The following is a 22,903-nucleotide window of genomic DNA, read 5'->3' on the forward strand; positions in this document are numbered from 1 at the left end:
TTAACTTTTATGAAACTAATCTTTTTTTATTTAATATTAATTTAGAGCAATTAATTGGAATATTTATTTTAAACAAAATTGAATTAAATTGATTAAATTAGTTTATTTTTTTATCTTTATAAATATAATTTTTTTATAAGCAGATAATTGTCTTTTTAGGATATATATCACTGATATATATATATATATATATATATATATATCATTATATAATATATTATAGAGAATCTAAGTGAGTATATCAGTGAAATGACCTGTTTTTTGTGAGGCAATACATATCCATACAAAATAAAACTTTATCTCAAACTGATTTTATTTATTTAATAATACTACTATTACTATTACTACTACTACTATTACTACTACTACTACTACTACTACTACTACTACTACTACTACTACTATTAATAATACTGTATATATTATATACATCTATGTTTAGTGTTATTATATAATATTAATGAAAAAAATATGTAACAATTATATATACAGTATATATAAAGTATATATAACACCAAACTATTACTAAACATAAAGTTTTCTTTTTTTTAATTTTATTTTTACTAAACCATAGGCTATAACCAACACATTAGTCTCCGTCATCATCCCCTATGAAGTGGATCTCTATGTATGTATAATATATATTCACATATATATATATATATAGTATCTATAGATAGATATACCAAATATATTTGTGGACATTTAGTTTTGTACAGTGATATCAATAGTAGTAGTGGTGGTGTGTATGTATGTATAGTGTTGTTGTTGCTGCTGGTGCTGGTGATCCAGTGGTGCGCATGAATAGCACACAGAGTCATGAATGTCATGAATACAAACACAGCACAGATATGTTGAATATCAGGATCCGTCGCATTCATTATAATGGTTTATATATATGATATATATATATATATATACACACAAATACACCGTATATATGTATATAAATAAATATATTTATATACATATATTTTGAAAAATATATATTCACTCTATTTCTCTCTCTCTCAAAAAAATATATTTCTTCATTTTCATTGAAACAAAAAACTTGTTTTCTTCAACACAACTGTTTGTTGTTTTTATTTCGTCCACTTCTTGTAATCACAACAACAACAACATACAACTCTTCATTTAAAGTAGTAGTAGTAGTAGTAATAGTAAACTCTCTCTCAATCTTTGGAAAAAAAATATATATTTCAACAATTATTTTGTTGTTGTTGTTGTATATGTATTGAGAGAGAAGATTCCATGAGTGAGAGAGAGAGAGAGAGATTCCCATAATTAAGACATATATTCAGTAAATGATTGAAAAAGCCATAAGAATACAACAAACAATGACAACAAGCAAACCAATCGACTCGCAGCCAACCATCTCCGGTATTACAGCCACAGACAACAACAACATTAGGACAGGTGCTGGTGGTGGTGGTGTCGGCGGTGATAATACCGATAGTGGTAGTGCCATCATTAACGGTACAGCAACTGTGATGAGTGATATACAAGCGCACTGTGATGTCGGAGGAATCGGCAATGGCCTAAATGGCAGTGATGTTCATAATAGAAATAATCGTTTGACTTGCGGTGGTAATGATAATAATAATCATCATCATCATCAACAACAACATTATAAGACCCCCACCAGTGACAACCATTTAGTCAACAATAACAACAACAGTGGTGGTGGTAGTGGTGGTGCCAACAATACTGCCACAGCCGACGAATTATTGTTGACAACAATGGTCAGCGACGATAAAGAATATTCTTGCGGCTTATGTTCGTTTAGACCAAAATGGATGCAAAAGTTTGCAAACAAACAGACATTTTTGGCCATTTTTTGCCTGACAAGTGTCTTACAAGGTATGTATTATACCTACTTTGTCAGCGTACTGACCACAATCGAAAAGTTATATCAAATCCAATCAAAGACAACCGGTATGATAATGTCCGCAACCGAATTTGGCCAAATTGGTGGCGCACTGTTGCTAACCTACTATGGCGGACACGGCCATCGGCCCAAATGGATTGCCTGCGGAATGTTGATCTTTGCATTGGCATCCATACTATGTTCGACTCCTCACTATCTGTTCGGCAGTCAAATCGGCGGCACCGGTAGCTCATCGTTACTCAACATTGATCCATCATCGCTAGCCGCCAGCGGTGAGACCATAAACAGTTTAAAACTTCGCGAATACAATGCGAAACTGTGTCCACTACTATCATCGTCATCATCATCACCATCATCGTCATCATCATCATTAGCTCATTGGTTATCATCAAGTGTGCCATCATCATCATCGTCGTCACTCACCCACTCATCAATTGAATCTACTTCTACGTCAACAACAAACAATCATAAATTATCAGCTAATTTGGGATCAAAGTTTAGTGATCCAAAGTGTGACCATAAAGAAACACAAATCAATAAGTCTCGGCTAACCGATACCGTGTTGAGCATATTTTTCCTAAGTCTACTATTAATAGGTATCGGTGCCACAGCTGTCAACACTTTAGGCATTCCCTATATTGACGACAATGTGGCCCCAAAGGAATCGCCCCTCTATTTCGGTATTGTTTCTCAATTTATTTATATATTCAATATATATATACAGTATATTATATATTAATACATGTGTTATTTATATTAATATAATTGAGTATTTATTTTTAGCCCTCTTTATTTTAAACGTCAAATCTATTTTTATTATTAGTATTATTATTATAAATATTTTTGCTAATATATTAATACACTGTTTAGTTTATATATTTGAAATTAAATGTCAATTATCCTGGCTATAGTATTTTTTACATTTAAGATATACATGTTAGGTTATTTAACAGTAATTTATTTCGCTTATATATATTATAAAATATTTATAAAAAAAAGTTTTAATCGATACCTGAGATATTTTTAGATATAATCATTAAAATTTACTGTAATATATATATATATATATATATATATAAATGAATTTATAATTTTATATAATACTTGTTTGTGACAGGCGTTTTATTAATTAAATAAATTTTTAATGATTATTATAATAATATTGTTTTTGTTGTTGCTATTGACAAAAACAATATACAGTATATATATATATATATTGTCAACAATTTGTTAATTAGCTAATGTACCTAGGAAAAAAACATTATTCAATATAATGGGGAAAAAGTTTATTATATAATCAATATTTTTAAACAAATATCTTTTTCCACTATAAATTATATAATATTTATAACTAAAAATTATAATGCTTGTTTGTAAACAGGAATTTTATCAATTAAATAAATTTTTAATAATAATAATTTTGTTGTTGAAAAAATGCTATTATGTCAACATAACAATTTTTTGTTTAACTAAATGAACCTAATTAAAAAAATAAAATATTCAATACAGTCTATTAAAAAATAGTTTATTATATAATATAATAACGATTTTCTCAATATATATACTGTATATATATTCTCTTTAATAACTTAGATAATAATTATCTCATTTTTTGTTTGTTAATATAAACAATCACAAGATTTAACCAACAAAAAAATGTGACCAATATTTTTGTTGTTTTGATAATTATATAATATTGCATAAAAATTAGTAAATTATATATATATATATAAAACACTAACAATAATAATCTCTTTACATAATCTCCAACAACAACAACAACAAAACCCCAACAGGTATTACAATAGGAGTCCGTATCTTTGGTCCGGTTTGTGGATTTTTATTGGGATCTATCTGTACCAGTGTTTCTGTGGAATTCCCGTTCGGTAAGTCATACCAAATAACCAACAACAAAAAACATACACACACTTTGCATACAAGTTTGGTATGTATTGTTGACACTGTTACTTAATAAAACAGCTGATGGGATCAGTATTAGTTCATACATACCAACACATGTGTATCCCCTACCCGGTTGGCAACAGTTAGGAAAATACTCAACAACTAGAAATACCATCTCAGACCCCGTTTCTCTCTCTCTCTCTCTCTCTCTCTCTCTCCAGTTATGTCCAACACTTTTACCACTTTATACTATGATATACCAGTATATAACCTCTTTAGTCACACACACACACACACACTCAGCACTGTCCTACTTTTAGGTGATTCACAAATGCACTGATTATCTCTTGATATACTACTACTACTACTACTTATAAATTTGAAACATGTGTTTATGTAGATTAAGTTATTCATGTGATTTAATTATAAACTATATTATAAAATTTTTTTTAATTGAAACAAAGCTTAACATTCAATAGTTTAGTTAAAATAGTTTTTTGCTAATAGTTTTAAAATATTAATTATTTTTTTATTCATATATTTATTTTCTCACATAAAACATTAATGATAAATAATTTACCCCTTATTATACGGTAATTAATTTTTTTTGGTCGCACCAAATTTATTATATTTTTGTTAGCATCATCAACTTTGACACCTAACGATCCACAATGGATAGGCGCATGGTTAGTATCTACCTGTCCTCTCATTTATATATAAATAAAACTATCTTGATAACTTTTAATATATTAGCAATTAAATTAATTAACTAAATTTTTGTGTGTATCATAGGTGGTTAGGCGTATTTATTATTGGCATATCGCTGGCACTTACCTCATTGCCGATGATGGTGTTTCCCAGACGACTACCTCAACCCGATCCCAGCTCCTACTGTCACATACAGCAACAGAACAGCCTATTAGAACACCAGAAGCTACTGATGGCCACAACAAATGGCAACAAATCGTTAACTACAACCGGCGGCGACTCAACAAACGTAACAATTGATAAACAATTGTCGGACCAAATGGACAATGAGTTGGCAGTGATGCTGATGATGAAGCAGAACAAGAAAAACCAAAAACCTAGTCTTAAGGACTTTCCGAAAGCCATGAAACGGTTACTGAAAAATAAGATACTATTGTGTCGGACGGCTTCAAGCGTTTTGCATATACTGCCGATCGCCGGTTTGTATACGTTTCTACCGAAATATCTGGAAAGTCAGTTTCAGTTGACAGCTACCAAAGCCAATATGATAGCCGGTATGGCCGGTATTTTTGTTATGGGAATCGGCATATTTGCTAGCGGTTCCTTTATGAGAAAGTATAAGCCAAATGCCCGATTTGTTGCCCGATGGATAGCATTGGCAGCATTACTATACGCTATCGGTATGGTTATACTAATGTTTTTAGGCTGTCCACTAAACAACTTTGTCGGTCTAAATGTTAACAGGTTTGTTGACAACATTTTTATATATAAAAAAAATTATTTACTAACTTTTTGTTTGTTACTAATTATTTGTAAAATTATTTTTTTTAGTGAACAATATGAAAATACATCGATGGCCGGCAGCTGTTCCCTGGAGTGTTCGTGTCCAACTGGCCAATACTCGCCAATATGTACGAGCACCGGTATTACATACATATCTCCCTGTTTGGCCGGCTGTCAATCGGTTAACTTATCCATAAACGATGAGGTAATTACATCAATATATCAATACATACATATATATCTATTGAAAATATTATTATTAAATTAGTTATTAAATACCTAACCCCCGTAATATATACTATATATAAAACCTTACCGTTTTTTTTTCATTGAATGTATCGCACAATTCATATATATAAACAGTTTGTATATTCAAACTGTCGATGCCTTGAGCCAAACGTGACGGCCAAGAATGGCTCGTGTCCTCTGGAGTGCAATAACCTCGTCTGGTATATCATTATATTTTCGTTGTTTGTCTTAATACACTCGACATCCGAAGTGGGATCAATGTTGCTTACGCTCAGGTATGTGTGTGTGTGTGTGTGTGTGTAATAATAATCATAACCATTAATAATTTTTCTATTGGTGTATAATTTAATTGATTTTTGCGATTTACTCATAGATGTGTCGACCCTCAGGATAAAGCCATGGCATTGGGTCTCATATCGTTTGCCATCGGGCTCTTTGGTTAGTAGTATATACTATATATATATATATATGACATATTAATTGACAATTATTTTATAATTGGGAACAGTATTACTAATTAATTTGTTTGTACATATATATGTATAGGTAACGTTCCCTGTCCGATCATATACGGTGCCGTAGTGGACAGTGCCTGTTTGTTCTGGGAGGGCGATTGCGGCAAACGTGGCGCCTGTCGTATCTACGATCCGGTAAAGTTTCGCCGGGTATTTCACGGGGTCACTGCACTGATTATGTTTGCCGCCTTCATTGTCGACGCCATTGTCTGGTATAAGGCACCGGAAATTCAATTTAACGACGACATCAAACCATCGATGGTCGCCACCGATAACGACGACGACGACAATGATGACAAAGACAAAGATGAAGACAAAACCGGTGCCAATGAGCCCAACGCTAACCAATTGGAAACTATACTTTGATTTTTGTATATTTTGACGCTTATTATTATTATTATAATTAAAATAATCTGAATTATATTATATAATTAATTATTAATTGTTATCTCTATCTCTCTGACACTCTCTATCTCTCTGTGCCAAACATATAACTGGTGTTTATATTATATTTATATATATATTATATAGTAATAGTTTTTTTTGTTTTGTATTTTTATTTCTTATATATTATTATTATTATTATAAATTATATGTATATTTAATAGTTAATTAATATACTTATTATTATTATTATAATTATTATATATGTCAAACAAGAACTGCCATTTGAAAACTTTTATATTATTACACAAAATTTACCCATAAATACAAAAAATATGATTATTTTTAAATTAATTATAATACAAATTTTTTGTGCTCTCTATTGTGTGTGACAAACATTGTTATATATATATACTGTATATTAAAATTATATTATATATAATTAATTAATATTATATAAAATTTTTAAATCATTATTGAAATGATTTAAATGAATTTATGATTATAATATTTTTTTTCTAACAAAAAAAATCAATCAAACAATTTTCTGATGACTATTGAAAATATATACTTAAAAAAAATATTTTTGTCCTTTAATTTAATTGATTGAATCATTTTTTATATTATTGTGAATCATTTGTGAATCATTATTATTACATAAAGATATTATAAAGTTTATTATACTTACACATTATATATATATATAGTATAAACAAACACAAAATTTTTGTTATTTCAATTTATTACAAAACAACTACAAAAAATACACACAAAACAAAAACACACACAAATTATATCTAAAAAATAATTTTATAAATTGTATATAACTTTTAAATTTTAAACTAAACAAAAAAAATTATATATAAATTATTTTTAAATTGTTGTTTAAAACTTGTTTTGTATGTTTATTGTAAATTTCTACTACTTATTTTGAGCCCCCGAAAAAAACCCGGGATATTTTGTTTTCCCGGTCAATTGGTCAGCAATTTTTTTTATAAATTTCAAATTGAAATATTATAGAAAGGACGGGTATGTAAATAATAACTAACCATATGTACTGTAAATTACACATAAATGATATTTTTGTTGTTGACTATAGTTTTTTTTAAAGTACTAATTGTACTGAATTTATATTTCATTTAAAATTAGTGTATTTGTTAATTAAATATAACTATTATATAGAGTTTATATATATATAATTTTATTCATTTGTAGTTAATATATTGCAGTCGTGTGAAACACTGGCATATCGGAGCATAAAAGGTATTGTCAGGTGCTATACCTTATATAGGGATTTACCGGTACGTCAATAGATTGACCCATAAAATAGTCGGCAGTTATTTGAAAAAAAGTAATAAACTTATAGAAAGTGAATAATTTCTTATAAATGGCAAAAATGTTAAATTTAAGTCTATTTGATAATTAAATTATTACCCATTTAAGTGAAATATATCTCAAATATAAAGTATTTTCTAATATAATGTATTTATACTTTACATATACTGTATATATATATATATAATTTTTTGAAATACTGTATAATATACATGATATATTCTAACTTATAAAAACTATTTTATTTAATTAGTAGATAAAATTCAATATACATGTAATTTAGTATGTATTACATAGAGTACTACTACAGTATTAACTAAAATTTAACTAAGATCTAGAAATGATTAAATTATTTTATTTATTTATTTCATAAGTAATATAAATTTATTTGATACTACTGTTTATAATATAACATATTCATGTTTAAAATTTTATTTATTGTACGTATTATTCAATATACGGTATAAATATTCAGTCATGTAAAGTAATAATTTAAACTTATTTTAATATTTAATTTTAGTATAATTTTATAATATTTTGTTGTTTTTAATTGATAATTATTGGAATTATTGGAATAGTTTTTTGGAAATTATTGATTATTAAAAATCGATTAACATATTTGAACTTTATATTGATATAACATTTTACTGTACTGTATAATACAGTATAATTTTTTTTTAATACAGTAAACTATTAAATTAGACACTAAATTATCAAACTAATCAATATAAATTTTTTTTCGTATACTGTATATATCATTTACTTATTAACTTATCAATTTATCTATAAAAAAAAATTTTGAATAACTTATTTTTGACTTTCAAATTAACCTTGATAAATTATTAATTTATACATTTAAAAAAATATTTAATTGGTATTTATACTTAAATAATTTATTAATTTATTTATAAATTTTATTTTATTTTATTAATTAAATTTAATATTTTTATTTATTTATTTTATATAACATTTAAACTTTGTTTTTATCATCAAAAAAATATCTTTTTTTTAAAAAAAATTAATTAAATTAATGAACACTATATACATACACACATTACACACACAAATAATTATATAAATTATTAATTTCTCGATTTTTTTTTTTTTAAACATAACTCGAATCTAATCATTAGATTTGTTTGTTTGTTGTGTTTCTCTGAAGGAACTCTTTGAATGAATGGCCAAAAAAATGATAACTTTATTATGGATCAAATGGTAATTTCTTGATCCATAGACATTGCATTGTTTGTATCGGGATTTGTGTCACCACTACTACTATTATTGTCAATATTTGGCGAACAATTCACTGATGATGACTGCATCGGCTGAAAGCCGCCGCCACCGCTGCTTCCGTTGATATGTAATTGATGTACCAGTGATGACGGTATCATCTGATGATGATTGCTATTCACTACAGCTGTCTGCTGCTGCTGTTGTTGTTGTTGTTGCTGTAATTGGTGTCTATTATGAGATGACGATGTAGTCGATGAGCTACTCCTGATGGACGCATTCTCCACAACTCTTATCATCTGAGGTTCAATGGTTTGCATCATATCTTGTTGTTGGTGTTGTTGTTGTTGAAGATGTTGTTGTAGTTGTAGCTGAAACTGTAGTTGTTGTTGGTGTTGCTGCTGATGTTGGTCAGCATTATTTGAATTTGCTTTAAGTCTAGCAATTTCTGCAAATACTGACGACAGTGGCAGATATTTTGGTCCCCAATTTTGCAGATAATCCCAATTATAGGAACCACTGAGTTCTTCTTCCGAATGCAATATCGAACTCATCGAACCGCAAGACTGGCTACCACTGGACATGTGATGTCTGCTGGAGGAGGACTGGCCTTTAGTATTGATATTATTAATACTTAACGAACTATCGATTATATTATTCATTTGATCCAAAATAACTCCTTCTTCTTCGTCTTCAACAGCTATGGACGACTCTTCGCGTTCTTCTTCGTGATGATTGATAACTCCGAGTCGGGCCAAGTATTCAGCCGTTGTGGTCACATCTCGGTCTTCTTCATCGGTATAATAGTTTCCGCTTTCGTTAATCATTCGAATTTCTTCGTCTACATCTTCGATGTCCGCCTCGACGTCGTCTTCAGCCGAACCGCGTCCGCTTGAGGCAGAATGTCCTTCGGCAGTGGCCGCCAACACTGCCGACGATTGCAATGTTAGATCATTATAACAGGGTGGCGGTGCCTGAGGTGTCGTACCATAGCTTGACGTATGATGTGAATGATAGGTCAGATCGCTGTGATTGGGCGAACCAATTGGTCCGATCTTCTGGAGAAATGAGCCAACATTATGCGGTCCTATATTACGGATGTGATCCGACATGATTTGCTGTTGTTGTTGATGTTGATTCAGACAGATAACCACAATGCTAGCCATCAGTACAATAGTGGTCAACATTAGCAGTACTATCAGAAACAGTATCCAACCGGGCAGTGATGGCGAACTGGTTGATACACCCAAATATGATGTACCCGATTGTACTGTCGTGTTGTTTGATGATAGCCCAATCAATTGTGTCGAATTGGACGCTCCGAGAACCGGTAGATCCAATGGTGGTGTAGTTTCCGATGACATAAGCGTTGTGTTATATGTATGCGTCAAATGTGGTGATCTTGAATATGATGTTGGATTTGATGCCATACGATGATCAGTGGTCAGTGTACTCGGATAGTTGTTGTGGTCATTGTCGTTGCCGCCGCCCGATTGTATCGTATGGTGTATTGTCTCCCGTGAATTATGCGGATCAATATGCGGATGACTTGGTGTGTCGCTGATTTCCATTATTTCCAATTCAAAACTCGATGTCTTATTCAACGGTGGACTTCCCTGATCGGTAACAATGACTGTCAGATTGTATTTGGCTTTCAGTTGGCGATCCAGTGGACCGGTAACTACAATCATATAAATAACATTGTCCTGAGTGGTCAAACCAAAACTGTGATCATTTCCCGTCAGCGAAACTGACAACCTATTCATTTGGTCGTTAGTTTGCGAATTGACTGAAAAGTCACTGGAGTCGGCATCGTTGACCGAAACTCTGGCCACCAGATCGCCGATTTTGGCATTTTCCGGTATCTCTGGTCTGGCATTTTCGGTCAAAAATAGCAGACTAAATGTCGGCTGATTGTCGTTGACATCCGTAATCCGTATGGACACCAATGCCGATGTCTCGAGTGGCTGAGCGCCAGAATCTCTGGCAATGACAACCAATTCGTGTATCTCTTTGGTCTCAAAGTCCAAGGCTTTGACCACAAATATCCAGCCGTTGTGTTTGTCGATCTCGAAATAAGGTGATAAACCCGATAGTGGTTTACTATGTAACGAATAGGTGACCAGTCCATTGTCTCCTTGGTCACTATCGGTGGCCACTACTCTCAACAATGGACTGCCAATTGTAACGTTTTCAGCAACTGTTCCGTAATAATGACTTTCGCTGAATACTGGTTCGCAGTCGTTGTGATCCAACTAATCAATTATAAAATCAAAATTAATTATTTATAGCACTTTAAAAATATTTTAATGATTTGAGTCATACAATTGCAATCCTAACGGTCATCTCATCCCTGAGCTGTGGCTGTCCGCCATCAAGGGCTTCGATAACCAGCGTATAGTTTGAAATGGTTTCCCTATCAAGTGGTCCATTAACTTGAAGATCCAGATATAGTACATCATCTTTTTCCCGATGACTTAGCAAACGAAAAGCATTGCCAATATTACCCGAAACTATTCGGTACTTTTGTGTACCAAATTTGCCTGAAATAATTCAAAGAGTTAGCAAAATAATTATTTTAAATTACTAGTTGTGGTATCACTACTATTACTAGTAATATGGATAATAATTAGTGGGTATATTATACAATATAATTGATACCGACCTAAGTCCAGATCCCTGGCTGGTGGTAGTGTGCGCTTAACGTTATTGGGTTTACTATTTTCAGGAAACTCCAGATCGATAACTTTTGTTGGAAATTTTGGTGAATTATCATTAATATCTTCAATAGTCTGCAAACAGACAATAATTGTAATAAAAGATTAAGTATTTTATTATTATTTTGTTGTTATTCAAGAAAATTATATTAAAAAAGTCATTAAATACTAAATATATATATAAAAAGAGTAATATTATAGTTTATTATATAATAATTGGACTCACAATCGTGACTTTAATAACGGCACCACTTATTGGTAATGCAATAAATGAATAATAGCTGCGCTCTTCCCGATCTAATGGCACGGCTGTCCTTATCTCGCCAGTTGTCTGATCGATAGATAGATCTGTATCGACACTACCGCTGCTGCCGCCGCCTGCGGTACCCCCACGACGACCGGTATTGCCGGACGCCGACGATAACATGTGATTGGACGACGTGGATGTGTTTGATTTGTGCGAACCGCCCGGTACGGGTACTATCAGATAGGGTGGCTGTATATTAACCGATGAATTGGGCGATCGGATAACACCTATTAGCGTACCATTGGGTACGCCCTCGAGTACCGAAAAATTTAGTTCAATCTGATCCGATTGTAGGGCAGCGGCAATACCGCCGCCGTCCTGTATAGACCAACAGTCAACATATTTGACGCCAACAATCGCCGCCAACAGTTTGGCCAACACTAGCAAACATATTGTGTTTGACATTTTGGATATACATTGTCGATATTGTCTTAACATTTTTAAATATATATATATAAATATTTTTTTGATTAATTGAAATTGTATTAATTATCACAACTTATTATTATTTGTCATCACTTATTATTATTATAACTATTATAATAATAATTTTGATTTAATTTGATTCTTAACACTTGTTGCTGTTATCCGACAAACAATACATATTTATTTTTTTGTCAATTTATTATTTTTTGTCAATTTATTTAATTGCTTTATACATACTCTATAAATATATATCATAAATATATTAATATATAATCACAAGAATTTATGTCAAAAAAATGTTGATTTGATTTTTTTTGGGTTGACTTAACAAATTACACAATAATTGTTGAAAAAAATAACTACTAATTCATATGGCATTTAAATTAATCATATAATAAATCAAAACCAATCAATCAATCGACTTAATCGACAGTATAATAATAATATCATAATGACATACACAGACACAATGAGATTAAAAAATGAATTAATTATTTGTGATTTTTCAATAAAATATATATTCAATTATTATTATTATATTATTTGGATACGTTTAAAACTATATTGAAACAACATTTCAAGTAATGATGAGAAATATTTTTGTATGTTTGGTTGGGCTATGAATGCCTACACACATACACACCAAACAAAATCATTGATAACACCAACAAAAATATTTGGGTTTACGATAGAAATACAAAAATATTTTTCAGGTATAAAATTCACAGTTCACACACACATCACTATATATTTTTTGTATATATATATACTATATATTCAGTATATATGTATATATTTGTTAAAAAAAAGTTGTGTCCGGAAAGGCATTGATTGTCACTCGAGTTTCAAGAAAAAAAAAGTTATTTCTCTCTCTCTCTCTCTCTCTCCTCTTAAGCGATGAGAGAAAAGCCATTGCAAGCCATTTGCAATTTTGTGTTATCAGTCATAGGTCTCTCTCTCTCTCTCTCTCTCTCTCTCTCTCAATGCGGGCCGTGATATCCAAGCAGTTGGACCGGATCGACCACCTAATACATGCCTAGGAATTTAAGCACTGGGCTATTACACACGATATATACAGTATACAAGCCACCAGTCCACCAGCCAGTGCTCGAAAGAGAGGGGAACAGATAGAGAGGAGAGAGAGAGATAGATAGACTCATGCATTGGAGGCATTGAACCCTATGATTACCTGAACAGGTACTTCAGGTACGCTTTTTTCCAGATAGTCTCTCTAAGGCACTGTCAGATACAGTGTCTAATGTAATGCTTTTCTGTACTGAGATTTCACTGCCAACACACATACATATAGACGCTGAGTGAGTGGCGGAGCCATCGATTAGAGAGACTCTCGATTGTGTATTAAAAAAAATTGAATACAATAATCATTATTAAAGTTTTTTTTTTCTTCTTTTTTCATCTTCAAAGTCTTTGTCAATTTTTTGTATTATTATATTTATTATGATATATATATAATATAAAGACTAGAAATGAATGAATGAATGGATAATATATATATATATATATATATATATATATATATATAAGAGATGGTTAGTGTATTGTTGCCAACAATTATTTGCAAATCATTTTTTATTTTTATTTTTCTCTCTCTCTCTCTTTGCTATACAAAACTCTTTTCTCTATTGAATTCTTCTTTTAGTTTGTAAATGATGTGAAATTCGACGGCAAAAAAATCAGGATTTTGTTGTTTAGGATACTATATATATATATATACTGTAAATGTCTTCTTCGGCATCAATGGTATTGTCAACGCCACTGTTGAGAGTGAAGAGAGAGAGAGAAGGAGAGCCAAAGTAAAATGAAATAACCATTTGAAGGGCAAGTCTGTCGATAACAAACGTATGGCTCTTTTGCTATCACCTATATATATACATACCTATACCTATGTATAAGGGGACGGTTAGAGCAGTGGCACTGGAAAAGGAGTACACATACATACATACACATAACATAGCCATCGTTTTTGGGCAAAAATATAGCCTCAAGTCTGTCGCCTCCTTTTAAAATAAAGTTTTTAATGTATTTGTGATAATAGAGTGGAGCCGTTCCTACCATTAGACCGCACTTTACAGCCCTTATTAAGCATTCATAATAATAACAGTCAATTTTCAACAGTGAGAGAGARAGAGAGAGAGAGAGAGAGAGAGAGAGAGAGAGAGAGAAAGAGAGAGACAAAACTTTTATCAGAAAAACGAGAGAAAAAGTTTTTAAACATTAAGTTTCCCAACAAAAATAAATATCACCAAAAATACTATACATAAACCAATGATTTTTGTGTGTTTGACTTTCAAAGTGTATTTCAAAGAGCGTCCGAAAACTAATTTATTTATAATTACTTATTAGTATTATTATTGGATATATATCTGTATACAGTATCTCTAGTGTATAGTTAAAACAAACACTAAAATCTCTTTATATTACTTTTATTTTCTTTTTTTTTTAGAAAATAACAAACTTTTAGTTTTATCAAATGGGACATAAAAATGTATATATATTTTATGATAATTTATTACTACTTAAATACCTTTAAATATAACTATTTAAACAGAAAATTGTTTGTCAAAAATAATAATAATTGCTTAATTGATATATCATATTATCATTTATTTCATAGAAATAATAAAATTGAAATAAAAAAATCTTCTCTCTCTCTTTTTATATATATATATACTATATATATATATATATATATATAATGATATTATTTCAAAAAGTTATTATTATATTATTATTTATATCTTTTTTATATTTAAATATTTCTGAAAACTTTTTCTTCTTCTCTTCTTTTAAATATTTTTATTTTATGATTTCATTGGGATTTCTCAAGAAATGCATTTTCATTTTCACCGACACATCCCAAGAGATTTTTTTGTTGCAAAGACTTAGCAATGGGATCACCCAATAGACCTATGCATACATACAATATATATATAAAGATAAAAACATATAATTAGTGACAATAATAATATTATATTACTTTTCTCTCTCTCTCTCTCTCTCTCTCTCTCTCTCTCTCTCTCTCTCTTGGCATTCAATCATTGCATTTTTGCACTCAATATATATATACAGGTATATATTATACGTACAGGTAATTCAATAGTTTTTAAAATCTCTCCCCTAAATACATATAATACTGTATATATACTGTACTGTATATTATTAATGGCATTCAATATATACCTGTTATATAGTGTTGTATTGTATTGTGTTTGATGTATGCGTTTACTGCACTACAGGTATAACTACTACTAAACAGATATTATTGCTGCCATTCATTGATAGCCAATCAACACATTTGTCTATTAAATACCAATAATAAACCCCAAAAAAAACATTATTTATTGTATGACTTGTTATATGACTGTAAACACAAACATTTGACACAAAGTTTTTTTTGGCGCTTAAAACACAACAACAACTCTGAGAGAGAGAGACAGACAGACAGACAACACATACGTGAAGACCGACCGCCGATGACCGACAAATTTTTTGACCACCAATTTTGACATTACATCCGACCCGACAACTAGTGATATTAAGATCTTTTCTTGTTTTTGGATTTTGTCCGACAAATAATTGGTTGATATCCGGCGCGCGAAACTATCCACAAAAAAAAGTTATGGACAATACGTTAGTTACCACTGATTTTGTCGGCGATGATGATAATGAAGATATGTTTGCCGATCAAATTTTGGATCTGATCAATGGTGATGATGATGGCAGCGATAGTGTTGAGCAATCAGGAAGTCAGTCCATCAACGAGACAGCTGATGGCGGCGGCGGCGACGCTGGTGATTGTCGTCAGCCAAACATCGACAGTCAAAACAAGAGTAGCCAAAAAGTGTTGAGACTCATTGATGACAATACAGATATTTTCGGTGTCGCCGACAAAGCCATAGCCAGTGGATCTGCAAACAAGAACAACAACAATGATCTCTTAGCCAAATGTGTTTTGGAAGTGTTTGGCGGCGATATAAGTGATGACGAATTAGCTGAAGACAACAACAGTCATTTGACACGAGAGGGACAGTTGATTGAAAGTAATCTAAAGAGTGGTAACGAACAGTCGTCGACGTCATCGTCGTTGTTGTCCAGCGTTTCATTGTTTGAAAACAAAGGTAACAAAAATCGACAGAAAAATGTTTGGACAGAAAACAAGAAGACGACTAATGAAAACAACAACAAACTGAATGATAAAACTGATGAAACAATTCTTCGCGACGTTTTCTCCGGTATTCGTCTGAAAAATCCATTGGTTTCGAGTCAACGAATGTCGGAACTGATGAACGGCCGACAGATGATCAAAATGTCTTTAATTAAGTCGCACATCAATAAACAGACCAACGATATCGAAGGTGATTGGGTGACAATCGGTGTGATTGTCAACAAAATGGCGCCAAAAACAAGTAAAAATGGAAATCATTATTCAATTTGGAAGTTAAGTGATCTGAAGACAAAAAATGTTGTTTCGTTCTTCTTGTTCGGCGCCGTTCACAGCGAACACTGGAAGCTAACTGTTGGCACTGTTGTCGGTCTATTGAATTCACGTCTAATGGACAACAAAATGGACGATAACAACAAAAATAGTGGTAAATACGGCAACAAGAATGAGATCTGTTCGTTGACTATCGATCACAGTTCCAAACTGTTGGTATTGGGAACAGCTAAAGATCTCGGGTTTTGTAGAGCCGTTAAGAAAAATCGAGAAGTTTGCGGTGCACTAATCAATTTGGCCACCGAAGACTTTTGCGACTATCATATAAAAAATGCTTACAAAATGTTCAGTTCTCGTCGATCGGATATTCAGATGAATTTTTCCAATTGTGAACCCAATAAATATTTGGCAAACAATTCTCAGAAGAATAATACATTCTTTGCCAACGCTTTCATGGATGGCGAACGCAAAGACGCGCCGATTATTGAGACCAAAGTCATGAAGTCGACAGAATTGATGGCCAAAAAAGCCAATGAAAACAAAACCCTATCAAAAGTTATCAAAAATCCCTTATCAAAGGCGGCCAAGAATTTTGCACTTTCGCTGAGCGAATCCACTAAAACCTCGTCAGATAGCAAAACGTCTGGCAATACTCCCTTTTCGGCCAAAGATGTGTTCAATTCGATTACTAAAAAAGAGACAAATAGTTTGGGTTTAAAACAGTTTTCGGTACCTGTTATGGCCAAAGGCTACAAAAATGGCGAAATGATTGATTTGAGTCGTAAATCGGATGCAAGATTGAGAGCAATTCAGAAACTGAAACAAAAACCACTTGAAAAAGTTGATCCAAATAAAGTTAAACCGATAAGCAATAAGCGATCACTCGATCGGATTAAGTCGAAAATTGATTGCGATTTGAGTGTTACCGATAAGACCGACGGCGACGCCAACACAACCGCCGATGAACGGGAAGCGAAAGCAAAGAAACTTAGATCCGAATTAATCGATAGAGCTTTGAGTCGCAAATCGATTAACGAAAAAGCCGGCGATTTCGCTGAAGCCGAAGCTCAGGAAAAATATTTCAATAATATGGAGAAAAAAGAAAAAATTGAAAACAAATTGTCCGATATTTTCGAAATGCAGTGTCAAGTCGTCAGTTGTCAACAATGCAAATATACGGCTCATTCGGCATCGGATTTATGTAAGAAAAATCGTCATAAACTAAGCAGACATACGGCAACCAAACGGTTCTTCAGATGCCAGAAATGTAAACACCGGAGCTATACCTTCAATAGTCTAATGCCAGTCAAGCCCTGCGCTAAATGTGGACAAATATCTTACGCCAAGACATCTATTGTTGATGTATTTGACTATTTTAGTTGTTATTATTTAAAAATTTAATGTTATTTTCATTTAATAATTTATTTTCATTTTTTTTATTTTTATTTATTTTACAGATCAAAGAGGAGACGTCTCTGTCAGACATAAAACTTAAGATTCGTGGCGAAGAACAAAAGTTTTTGAATTCAATGAAATAGATTTGTGATATATTTTACGACAACTTAATTATGTCTTTTTTATAAAAAGTTTTTTTTTAATTAATTGATTGCATTTTATTTATATATATATATATATATATTTTTTTTAAATTTTAATTATTTTATTAAATAAAATCACAATAAATTATACACCGATAACCATATATTATACGAGATTATCTCAAATGATTATTACCCAATAAATATTAGTTTTATTTATTTTATTAATTATTTACATAATTTATATCATTATTAAAAAATTATAATAAAAATAATGAATTGTTAACTCTTAACGACAATTATATATATATAATTCATTAAATATACAATAAATTTAATTATAATTTACAATAATTATAATAATAATAATAAAGTAATGAAATGACTTTATTTTTATTTAAAAAAAACCTAAAAATTTTAGTTTATTTGAAAAATAGCGCCAAAAGTGTGGCTAAAAATTGTTAGCATTGGATGGCGTTTGCAATGCATTTACAAAACAGTCTATTATTTTAATGTTTTTAATATTAATATCAAAAAAAGCATTTGTTTTCAATTGAATCGGTTGTCTCTCTCTCAACACATTGTGTTTCGGCGCCACTGGTTTTGACCACCGATTTCCCGCCGATTACAAGAAGTTATCGTTGTTGTCATTGTTGTTGTATTGACCACCATCTGAGACACAATGGCTGATCCACTGTCGCTGTTGCGTCAGTACAACGTAAACAAGAAGGAGATAATCGAGAAGAACAATCTGATCTGTTTCGGTGAATATTGTTGGCCAAAGACTGTCAAAACTAATTACTTGAAGTACACATCGGAAAGGTATGTCCACCGCTATCGACAGTGGTGTTGTGTATGTGGTTTGTAATCACTTGTTCTAACCATTGGATGATTTGATGATCAGTTCCCGCGAAGGACCCAAAGAATACTATACACTGGAATGTCTTCTCTACTTCTTGAAGAATATTCAACTACAACATCCAACTTATGTCAAACAAGCGGCCTCTGAAAAGATACCCGGTTTGTGGTCACTGACACTTGTGATGATTGATTTGATTGGTTGATTCAATTGGCTTTTTGTTTGTTTGTTTGTTACAGTCGTCCAACGGCCGGATCGTAAAGACTTGTTATCGTATTTGTGCGGCGAAACAGCTACCACTGCCTCGATAGACAAGAGCGCACCCATTGAACTGCCAATTTCGGCCTCACAATTGGTCAGTTAGTTTACGATTTTTTTTTTGAAAAAAGACATCTGTTTTTATTCATGTCTTTAAACGGTATGTTTTTTGGTTGTTGTTGTTGTACTGCAGAAATCGGAATTAATTTCGGCAGCGTCTGCATCGGCAACACTATCCGGCCATGGATTGTCGGGTAACGATTCCGAAGCTACGCCCAATAAGTTGGCCCGAATGGACGAAATGGAAAAAGTACGCAAACAGTTTGCCGCCCGATTGGATGCACCGAAATTCAAGAAACCGTTGCCATCGTCTATATTGCCGGGAGCTCCGGGCGAAAAGTCACTGAGAGATGCCATGAGTAACGATCAAATCGCTGCACTCAAGGTATGACTGCAATCAAATAATTCATTGATTGATTGATTTGGGGTTTATCTCTACCACAACATACCCTACCTTTAGATTTAAATTTTTTTGTTTTTATCGTTAACTGATGTTATGATTTGTAATTTTAAAGGCTAAACGATTGGCCAAAAAGAGAAGTACAATCATTGACGCCGACACCGACCTCGAAGTCAATCAAAACTCATTGAGGTATTTGTCTTTTTTGATGATTTTTAAAAAAATTTCATTTTATCAGTAATCAATTTAATTGAATTTTTACAAAATTTATTTAGCGGTACAATGAGTGCACCAAATGTACACTCGGTTTTGCTTCAATACGACTCCAACTTTACCCGAGAAATACAGACTAAAGAAAGAATTTGGAGAAATAGGACTAATATATTGCAATCAACTGTAAAGGTGTGCACAAACAGACTGCTTGACTGACTACTAGTTTTTAAACCAATATTTTTGTTTTAATTATCCACAAAAAAATTGTTTAATACGGTATTATTATTGTTTTTTTTGTGGCCAGAATTTTCAAAAATCTATATTTCCGACTTTACAATCGATTAAACTACGTGAGGACGGACACAGTTCCCACAAAAAACCCAATACACAGATAAGCGCCGGACATAATGGTATTATTGTCGGATGAATTGGTCGCAAAATGTCTAAATTAACTAAAAAAACAATTGTTTTGTGTTATCTCTGAATATCCAATATAGCAAACTCAAGCATACCGAAGATCACACCATCAGCCACTTCGGCCCAACAGCAACAACAACAGCAACAGTCGGCTTCGTCTCAACAACAGTACAATCGTTACGATCAGGAAAGGTTTGCCAAGAATGATACCGTCGGCTTCCGAATTGACACCACTGGAACCTATCACGGATTGACACTGAAAAGTGTAACCGAAGGATCGGCTCAGCCGAAAACAGCAACACCTGATATCAAACCAAATATACATCAATCGCAACACCATTCGCACAGTAATAGTTCGTCGCAACCGAAACTACAGAAGCGAACCTCTAGGACACCGATTATCATAATACCGGCCACTACTACATCACTGATATCGATGTACAATGCAAAGTCCATACTCCAGGAGCTCAAGTTTGTCGACCATAAGACTGGCGAACAGAGACGTGAAAACGAGATACTAATACAGAGGCGCAAAACGGATGGCACGAGTGTTCCCTATCGTATAATAGATAATCCGCTCAAACTGTCCTCCGATGACTGGTTTGTATTGTTTTTTTTAATAAAAGTTTAATAATAATAATAAAAAACTAAAATTTAAAACTATTTAGGGATCGAGTGGTTGCCGTATTTGTCCAGGGACCGGCCTGGCAGTTCAAGGGCTGGCCATGGGATGGAAACCCGGTCGAGATATTTGCCCGAAGTATGTGTCTGTCCTTTACTTTTATTCGTAACATCAAATGGATGACTAAATTTGATTATTTGTATTAATTTTTTTGTTTGTTTTTTTTCATTTCTCAAAAGTTAAAGCCTTTCACTTGAAGTTTGACGAAATGAAATTAGACACAAATGTGGCCAAATGGTCGGTCGAAATTATCGAACTGTCCCGCAATAAGCGCCATTTGGATCGGGCAAACCTATTGAAGTTCTGGTCGCTACTCGACGGACATATAATTAAACATAAACATAATATTTTGCGATATTAACGAGTCATTTACTACTGTATATATTCATATATATATAATGTACGTATAAATATATATACTGTAATAAAATTTGGTATATACTGTATTTATATGTGTGTCTATCATATAATTAAATAATAATAATAATATGTAATTCTGTGTAAAAAAAAATTATCATTTGTAATAATCAAACAAAATCTCTGTATTAAATATACGAATAATTTATCTCATTATATCCAATTCACAACAACAATAAACACAAAACAAATATAAAGTATCATAATTATCATTAATAATAAAATTGCTAAAAATAAACTGTTATATGATATTAACAATTTTATATAAATGAATACAATAGCTTTAAAAATTTATAAATTAATACAATATTATGATAACAATGATATCAAATTAATTTGAATACATTCATTAAAACTATTCTCTTAATGCAATTATAATATTAAATAATTATTATATTTCTAAACTATATATATATATATTTACTAAATGTTTATATTGTATATAGTTTATGTTATGAAAATAATTTTTAATTATTAACGTAATCAACTAACGTAATTTGAAATTGTTTTTAATAATATCAATATTTAGAAAATTTTGTTTCACTAACGCAAGTTAACTTTGTTTTTTATCAATGGTTAATAATAATAATAATATTATTATTAATCGTTAATTAGCATTTTATTATTATTATACTACTACTACCTGTAATTAGAGATTATATTGACATCAATAGCTATGTCATTGAATTGATTTTTTTCAAAATAAATTTAAATATCTATGTAAATAATAATAATAATCTATAACATAGATTCTATAAGTATAATATTCTGTAATATATGTATATAAAATTAAATTATCAAAAAAAATTAAGTACTAAAAGTTGAAAATAAATTAAATTTCAACTAAACTATTAAAATATTTTATGACTGACTATTTTTTTTTGTCAATTTTATATTTTTTTAGTAAACTTGAGATCATTTAAAACTATAGATAATTTTGTGATATTTGATATATAATTCAATATTTTCTATAGTTTTAAATGATCTCAAGTTTATAACAAAATATAAAATTGACAAAAAATAGTCAGTCATAAAATATTTTAGTAGTTAAGTTCAAATTAAGTTATTTTCCACTTTTAGTAATTAATTTATTTGTTGATAATTTAATTTTATACATATATTACATAATATTTAGTAGAATATGTTATATAATGTTGTA

At 31.3% G+C, this 22,903-nt stretch overlaps 4 protein-coding genes across 4 annotated transcripts; 3 read left to right on the top strand and 1 right to left on the bottom strand.

Moving 5' to 3' along the window:
- Positions 1–1,059: 1,059 nt before the first annotated feature.
- LOC128956329 (solute carrier organic anion transporter family member 74D-like) lies at positions 1,060–6,462 on the top strand. The gene is made up of 8 exons (XM_054302044.1): positions 1,060–2,568; positions 3,685–3,774; positions 4,431–4,476; positions 4,583–5,242; positions 5,330–5,486; positions 5,645–5,805; positions 5,904–5,968; positions 6,077–6,462. Exons 1-8 carry the CDS (start codon positions 1,305–1,307, stop codon positions 6,409–6,411), a joined length of 2,778 nt encoding a protein of 925 aa, XP_054158019.1. The 5' UTR covers positions 1,060–1,304; the 3' UTR covers positions 6,412–6,462.
- A 2,510-nt stretch (positions 6,463–8,972) lies between these two features.
- Positions 8,973–12,423, bottom strand: LOC128956060 (protein dachsous-like). Its single transcript, XM_054301741.1, has 4 exons — positions 11,938–12,423; positions 11,660–11,786; positions 11,320–11,537; positions 8,973–11,249 (listed from the first exon to the last, which is right to left on the bottom strand). Exons 1-4 carry the CDS (start codon positions 12,421–12,423, stop codon positions 8,973–8,975), a joined length of 3,108 nt encoding a protein of 1,035 aa, XP_054157716.1.
- Positions 12,424–15,810: 3,387 nt separating this feature from the next.
- On the top strand, positions 15,811–18,509 carry LOC128954934 (protein MCM10 homolog). Its single transcript, XM_054300551.1, has 2 exons — positions 15,811–18,262; positions 18,358–18,509. Exons 1-2 carry the CDS (start codon positions 16,085–16,087, stop codon positions 18,436–18,438), a joined length of 2,259 nt encoding a protein of 752 aa, XP_054156526.1. The 5' UTR covers positions 15,811–16,084; the 3' UTR covers positions 18,439–18,509.
- Positions 18,510–18,960: 451 nt separating this feature from the next.
- LOC128956374 (parafibromin-like) lies at positions 18,961–21,734 on the top strand. Its single transcript, XM_054302108.1, has 10 exons — positions 18,961–19,260; positions 19,343–19,458; positions 19,537–19,652; positions 19,749–20,000; positions 20,131–20,207; positions 20,291–20,417; positions 20,533–20,638; positions 20,726–21,245; positions 21,314–21,405; positions 21,507–21,734. The coding sequence occupies exons 1-10, from the start codon at positions 19,121–19,123 to the stop codon at positions 21,686–21,688; spliced, it is 1,728 nt and encodes a 575-aa protein (XP_054158083.1). The 5' UTR covers positions 18,961–19,120; the 3' UTR covers positions 21,689–21,734.
- Positions 21,735–22,903: the final 1,169 nt, after the last annotated feature.

Source organism: Oppia nitens, unplaced genomic scaffold, assembly GCF_028296485.1.
Source record: "Oppia nitens isolate AA-2021 unplaced genomic scaffold, nextdenovo-longstitch-racon4-pilon3 scaffold2_pilon_pilon_pilon, whole genome shotgun sequence".
Lineage (NCBI taxonomy): Eukaryota > Metazoa > Arthropoda > Arachnida > Sarcoptiformes > Oppiidae > Oppia > Oppia nitens.